Raw genomic sequence first — 7,137 nt, forward strand, 5'->3', positions numbered from 1 at the left:
TTTCAGTCGTCCAGTGCCAACAAAAACCGTCCTGTGCAAAGAATTGCTCCTGCTACCACACCCCCCCCCTCCCACCTCATCCTCACAGGTCTGTTGTTTCTGATGTCAAGATGAAGATATTGATTCTGTATTTGGAGAAATTGGGCTTTTAACCATGTTGATCCGGCTGTTGAGCTCTGTCACTTAATTACCACAAGATAGCGCTCAAGCCTTACTTATTCAGTCATAGTGATTCACAACGATAGTGATGAAATACAATTTTCTATGCATATCTGAGACACTATGGCTTGTACCTCTGATAATGTCACTGATTATGCTTTTTAAAAGAGAACTGACAGCAGAGCGCAGGCAGGAAATAGGGATAGGCACCCAACCTCTAGTACATGAGGGTGTCCCCTGCTTTTGTTTCAGTAGAACAGCTTATTGTTATAAATTTCATTTTCAAGATGTTAAATTGTGCATTTTTTGGCCTGAAACCTCTTTGAAAAGATGAAACCTGTTAGGAGTTGTGTTAACCACAGAGTTTATTTCCTGCATAAATGGAAAAGCCACTGAGAAAAAAAGGCAGGGGGGACTCGTATGTCAAAAATGAGAACTCATTTAAGGATGTTCACGTATGAATGCACATAAAGCTAACACCGTGGTGCCTTACTGTTCACCCTCTCAGCCCCTTTTCCAGGCCATGCCAGTGCTGTGATTGTTACACCAACACCTCTAAAAGCAGACGTGGTCCCTAATACTGGAGTGGTCATCACTCCTTCCCATCTTGGAAGGGTATGTTTTGAGCTCTGTCAGCGTCATCCTCACAGTTTAATTTTTTTCTTTTGCCACAGTGGGTCTTAAAATTATTGAGAGCAGAAAATTACAAAAGTGCAACATTTAGATTTTGCTGTTTGTTTTGCTCTGATGTCATAAAATGTTAAGCTTGTTGGTGATCAAAGTAAAGAAAGATAATATGTATTGTAGTGGTTCTCGGTCTTGTACTTCTTTTTTATTTCTTGTGTACTTGTTCTCTTTTAGGGTCCTGGATTTCACATTGTGTCTCAAACACAGAAGTCTCCCCAGCCAATTGTCCCCAAAGAAAAGTCTTATTCTTCCAGCCGCAAAAATCAGAAAGCCTCCTCTAGTGTTGGTGAGAGTAGTTCACTCCACCCAGAAAGTACATCATAACTCCAAACCTACCACTTGTTACAAGTTTGTTTGTTTGTTTGTTTTGTCTTTCCAGTTCAAAGTCAGCCAGGATCAGGTCAAGGATCACCACAAGGTTTAGATCAAGTTCCTAGTCCCCAGTCACTGATCAGTGGCAGCAGTACACCTCTGGTAAAGAATGAACCAAATCAGGTTTGTGTTTATGTTTCTTAACATTAATCATTTGCTAGTGTGATCGCTCTGTTTCTGTGAGCATTTTATTATTTGAATTACATATAGGGCTTTCAAAGGCTTTATACGTTAAGGCATGTAGGTAGAAATCCTACATTGAATGTCATGTATGTTAACATCAGTAGCATTTGCATTTTTCCTCTCTTATATTTGACCTGCTCTCAAAAAACCTCTGTGTAACATTTCCACTGCTGTTGTGTGACAGAGCCGGAGGACAACGCACATATCTGCTGAGCAAAAGAGACGATCAAACATAAACATTGGCTTTAAAACGCTCTGCAGCGTGGTTCCCACTCTGAAATCGCAATCAAATGTGAGTCTGTGTACCTGGGGGTCTTGATAAAACATCCATAACAGATTCAGGACCTTACTATTTTTGGCTGTGTTTGTGCACAATATTTGCTTCACAAATTGTTCTAAATATTTAAATTGATTTCTCCCTTCCTACCATATTCATAACCTTGTGCATTTAGATCACTTACGGACTCACGTTGCAGAAGACAGTGGAGCACATTGGGAAGCTCCAGCAGGAGAGGCAGCAGATGCAGGAAGAGGTGAAGAGACTACGAGAGGAGATAGAGGAGCTCAACGCCTCCATTAAGTACGTCACAACATCGTATATGCAACTATCTCACTCGTCTGATATACAAAGGTTGCACAGACAGTTAACACATTAACTTTGTTAACTGTTTCTGTCTCCTGTCACCGCTTAACCACAGCTTTTGTCAGAGACAGCTGCCTGCAACAGGAGTGCCCATCAGGCGACATCACTTTGACCACATGCAAGAGAAGTTCAATGAATATGTGAGGAGCCGCACTCTTCAGAACTGGAAGTTCTGGATTGTATCCTTCAATGAAAGAGTTTACACTGACCTGCTTATTAATAACACTCAGTATAGTGTAGGGCTGGGCAATAAAACAATAATGATGATTATCGCAATATAATTTTCCTCAATTACAATATAATAAATGTTGAATATATCATGAATAAATATTTGCTTTAAATCATTTAAATCAAATTCAGACCATAAAGTTTAACCACATAATTAACCATTTGGTTTCTTCAATTTTCACTCAGAAGCAAAAATCTGCCTTTAAACTTGAAAGAAATAATGATTTGACATATATATTATCGATATTGAATGATATGAAATGTTTTTATCGTGATAACGTTTTTGGCCATATCGCCCAGCCCTAGTATAGTATCATGTGTCATGCACAGTAAATGTAGACTTAAAGTAAAGGTCACACAACTGAAACATTTTCAAATCTTCCCATCGCTCTTGAGGAAAGCCAAGCTACTGTTAGTCCAGGCTATATAGACAGACTTTTAAACATTATTGAGTGGCCACAGTGCCTAGAGGATTTAAAAAGTTAATACAAATAACCAAACATTCACCGTGTTGTACCAGTCAGATTGCATTGCTTTGTTGGTCATTTACCAAATTATTTAGGAAAGTAGACACTTTCAGGCAGAATTTCCCAACATTTGTCTGGCGGCTTAGTTCCCTACTGTGGAACGTGCTGTTTACACACTGGGTCACTCCTAGAGCAAGGACCTGAGTCATACTTGAAGTAATACGAACAGATTCTATTAACGTTACTCGCAAAGCACAAATTGAAGCACGTAATGGTGAAATATAAGCTACAGACGTACACGTTAGAGTCTGAAGCTCATAGAGTCGCCCAAGTAGAAATGCATTTGTCTCACTCTTCAGTATAATCAATCCTTGACTGTCATCCGTTCTAGTTCAGCATCATTATCAAGCCTCTCTTTGAGTCATTCAATGGGATGGTGTCAACTACAAGCAGAGCAGAGCTGTGTCAGACCACATTGCAATGGCTTGATCGTCACTGCTCCCTTCCAGTGCTCAGACCCAGTAAGTAAAAAAGACTCTTTCTCTTAGACATCCAGCGTAAACGATGAAAAGGGTTTGATTACCGCTATGTGCAATTCACACTTACTCAAGATTTTTCTACATCCTGTCACTATCTCTTTTTGTTTCTTCCTGCCTTTTCTTCTGTTATCAAGCAAGTGTGACATGACAGGAAATCTAACAGTGCATCTAAATTTTTAATAATGCATGAAGTCACTCCAGGTTAAAGCTCACGGGGAGAAACGGTGATGATCAAACTTTCCAGTAGTAATTTTTTCACCTCCCACTTGGTCAAAATAATATGCTTTTTCCCGGACTCAGTCTGAATTTAGCGAGTAAATGTAGTGGATCTGATAATGTAAGGTGACGTCAAAAGATTTCTATCATTCAGTCAGAGTTTTTACAGCTCAGCTCAACTTTAGGAGGCTGGGCCTGTGTCGTTGTGGTAAAATAAAATAATTAAGATGGCTTATCGCTCCAGCTTTTTGTTCCATGTCTGTCTGGGCTGTCCCCTCAAAAAAAAAAGATTCAGTGAATCACTCAATGCAGTCAAATTATCATACCTTTTTTAAAATTCCCCTGAGTCATTGTCCTCAGCATGACACACAGGGTTCTTATGCATCCTGGGAAACCTGGTCGTGATTTAGTGCAGCAGTCATGGAAAAATAAATGACACATTTACCCACAACTGGTGCAGTGCCCGTTTACAGGGGCCGATGTGACACGGCGACTCCCTGCACTTTTTAGATCGTGCAGTGCTTGTTCACCTACAGCATTAATAACACTGATACAGCACGACAATGGTTGTTCCGTAGTAGCCTATATTTATAATTCTGAGTGTGTGTCCAAATTGCACCAAACAGGACTCAGCAGTCCATTGAGTCCGCAACTATTAAAATGTTGTTGTTATTGTTTTGTCAGTGGTGTTGAGTACCCTTCGCCAGCTGAGCACAACCACGTCCATTCTCAGTGATCCATCCCTGCTGCCTGAAGAAGCCATCAACGCTGTCACACACACAGATGTGTAGCATTACTCTCACAGGAGGTGAGGTGACGCAAAAGCCACCTGAACCTTTAAAACAGCAATCATCAAAATGACATATCATTGGCTTACCTTATAGCCATTCAGCAAGGTCAACACATGTCCCTAAAAAATGCATGAAATGATACATGCAAGCTAGGTCTGGCTTACTTTTACTGTGTATGTACGATGGTCATACATTTGTTCTGTTGTACATTGATTCTTGGGAATGACGCACGCAGGGAGCCCCACTTTTGACACTGCATTTGAACAGTTGTGCAAAAATGGCTTTTAACATATTATATTTGAATGGCAGCAATTGCTACTGCCTTCACCTGCTTTAGGTGAAGAACCTCTACATACTTAAGTTGAAGGTGGTACTTGCTTTTTGAACAACATAGATTTAATTACTTTTCTAATGTAAAAACACAACCTTGTATTAAAAAGGGAACTATAGAGTGATTCATTTTGTGTTCTGTATAAAGTGTATGGATATGATGTTTTTTCATAAAGAGATGAATGTGGGTTTAGTTGGCAGTATAGTTTGTGTTTTTTGGAGGCTCTGATTCACCTGATGATCACTCATAGGCTATTCTCTGCTTGATTAGTACAAGACAGATGAAAGCTTTATCATGTTTTCCATCCTTCATTTACTCAGGTGACCAGGTGATTTTGCCAGGTTACAAAAATTGTTTCCCTGGTGGTCTTCCGTCCGTGCTGAACATCTTTCTTTCTTTATTCGTTGCTCTGCCCATTCACAGTGAGTTCAATTGCGAATTGTACAAGAAAGCAGTCATCTTAGATAGAGTATGTTACTCACGTACATGGGTTTCTACTGGGTGGGTCACAGCATAATGGAGCAATAGTAATTACAGCCCTCATAGGGAGCGTAACTGAAATAGCAGTACAAAATATATATATATGTATACTACATTCACATGTAAAGTGTTAAACGATCTTAGCTGAATGCACAGCAGCTGTAGGGGTCTTCTCAGTTCTTTTTTGGTCACTCAGGGCTGCGCTGGTCAGCGTCTTTATTTTCCATTCAGCTATGAACAAATCAAGTCAGGATCCTTCTCAGCAGGAAAACATGTTGTCTGTAAGGGTATGGGTTACATCACAGGATTTGATTTACTGATGTTTTCATCTGCTCATAGTTACTAATTTATAATGTTTGTTAATGACAAATACAGGAGAAAACAATCAGGTTGCAATGTTAAAAGACACAGCACACAGACACAAAACAAACAAAAGCCATATCAGAATAGTATATACATCCGTTCAGTTCATTTTTTGTGTTACTTTATTTGACGGAGCATTCTGTTGACTGCTTTAGAAGTAGACACTGCAGGTTTATGTGTGACATAATCAGCCTTAAGGTCAAATAAAGTGCCCTTACTTGTTTTCCCTGCAGGCTGGTCTTGTTCTGTTTGTTTTTATTTGTGGTTCAGCACTCCTCAGGCTGACATTCATTTTGTGACTTCTGTTTTTACTTTCTTTTCTGCAAAACAACTGAGTTTACTGAGTTTTATGATAGCAAAAGGCACCACTGATGTCTCTTGTATGATTAATGTGCCGCGTTTTATTACTGAATGAGGATGTCTTTTAATTGTAGATTTTACTTTTCTACAAGATAGAAATAATGTATCTATCAATGTACAGGCTGCTCAATTTATAGTAAGATGGGGAAAGCAGTCCTCAAAATTCAACACTTTCACAGTGTACAAGATTGCAGCCTATTTACATTGATGCAAATCAAAAAGGCCTATAAATCAAGTGTAATGTTGAGTGGCCACACTGATCCAACATGATTTATTACTACTATAAGAAAATTAAAATGCACCTCTGAATGCAGCCATGTTTGTCATGATTGCAGATGAAAATGTCTTTCTCTTTGGCTTTTATTTTTGTTTTTTGTCCCCCCTTCAAACTGAGAGTCTGATTTAAGTTATGTCAGAATGCCCTAATGTTCCAGCTTGGCTTTTGTGTGGTGATTTTATTGTTGTTGTTTTTTCTCTCATCCCACAATTTTAAAATGTTGGATTTCTGCTGTTTCTGTGAGGGTTTTTGTACCTGATTATGTATATCATTGCAGATGATTCTCCCCAAATTTTGTATTGTTTTTCATTAGTTTGAAGAAGGAAAGATATTTTCTTATGCTGCATCTGAGTGTTTTTTTGTTCTCTTCTAAAGTTCCCAAATGTCTTCATGCACCGAGTTTTGAGATGCCTTAAATAATTCTGAATCACAATAAAAGCACCAGAAAATGAAACTCTTGACTTCTTATTACTTTATTTTCAATAAATATCACTTTGTTTGAATTCATATTACTTGGTTATCAGATACTGATAATAGGTGGATAACTATAAAACCACTTCCAGAACAAGTATACTTTTTCATCAATATAAAAATGTCAATAATTTAAAATAAAATAAATAAATACAACATTCGTAGTAGGCAGTGACATCAAAACTTGGCATTGCTGTATCGCTGGTCCAGACGCTCCAGCACACATCTGACATGCATATAAGCTTGCATTTCAGCCTCAAAGTTGGGTATGCTGCAGTTCTGACATTTTGTCGAACCGCCCATCAGCCGCTCCATATTTTGAGTGTATTGGCTGGCGTTGAGCAGATGATCCGACACCTCCGTAGTCAGCTTGGACATCTCCACCATGTAGTAGCGGGAGCAGCAGAGGTGGTCAGCAGTGAGCGGCTGCTGCTCCTGCCCGACCAGCTCTGTGATATTCAGGGAGATGCAGGTGTTGGGAAGCAGTCCGGATTCATTCTGCAGGAGACGGATTTGGTCAGTAGGTTTCCACATCAGTGAGAAATCCCCAGGGATGCAGAGTAAGTAAGC

The 7,137-nt window shown here is 39.3% G+C and overlaps 1 protein-coding gene across 4 annotated transcripts in view; it reads left to right on the forward strand.

Annotated features, from left to right (window-relative positions):
* The window catches only part of LOC123960039 (MLX interacting protein), a 19,423-nt gene extending 12,873 nt beyond the window's left edge, over nt 1–6,550 (forward strand). For 2 of the 4 annotated variants that reach the window (XM_046034517.1, XM_046034519.1), the window contains exons 16-17: nt 3,131–3,260; nt 4,179–6,550. In XM_046034517.1, the coding sequence (XP_045890473.1) occupies nt 3,131–3,260; nt 4,179–4,285 (237 nt within the window). In that variant the 3' untranslated portion in view covers nt 4,286–6,550. Of the gene's footprint in view, nt 89–667; nt 775–1,020; nt 1,133–1,225; nt 1,342–1,585; nt 1,694–1,853; nt 1,982–2,099; nt 2,224–3,130; nt 3,269–4,178 lie in introns of those variants that run through there. The other 2 variants (XM_046034518.1, XM_046034520.1) reach the window with 2 other exon arrangements.
* Nucleotides 6,551–7,137: the final 587 nt, after the last annotated feature.

Source organism: Micropterus dolomieu, linkage group LG21 (assembly GCF_021292245.1).
Source record: "Micropterus dolomieu isolate WLL.071019.BEF.003 ecotype Adirondacks linkage group LG21, ASM2129224v1, whole genome shotgun sequence".
Taxonomy (NCBI): domain Eukaryota; kingdom Metazoa; phylum Chordata; class Actinopteri; order Centrarchiformes; family Centrarchidae; genus Micropterus; species Micropterus dolomieu.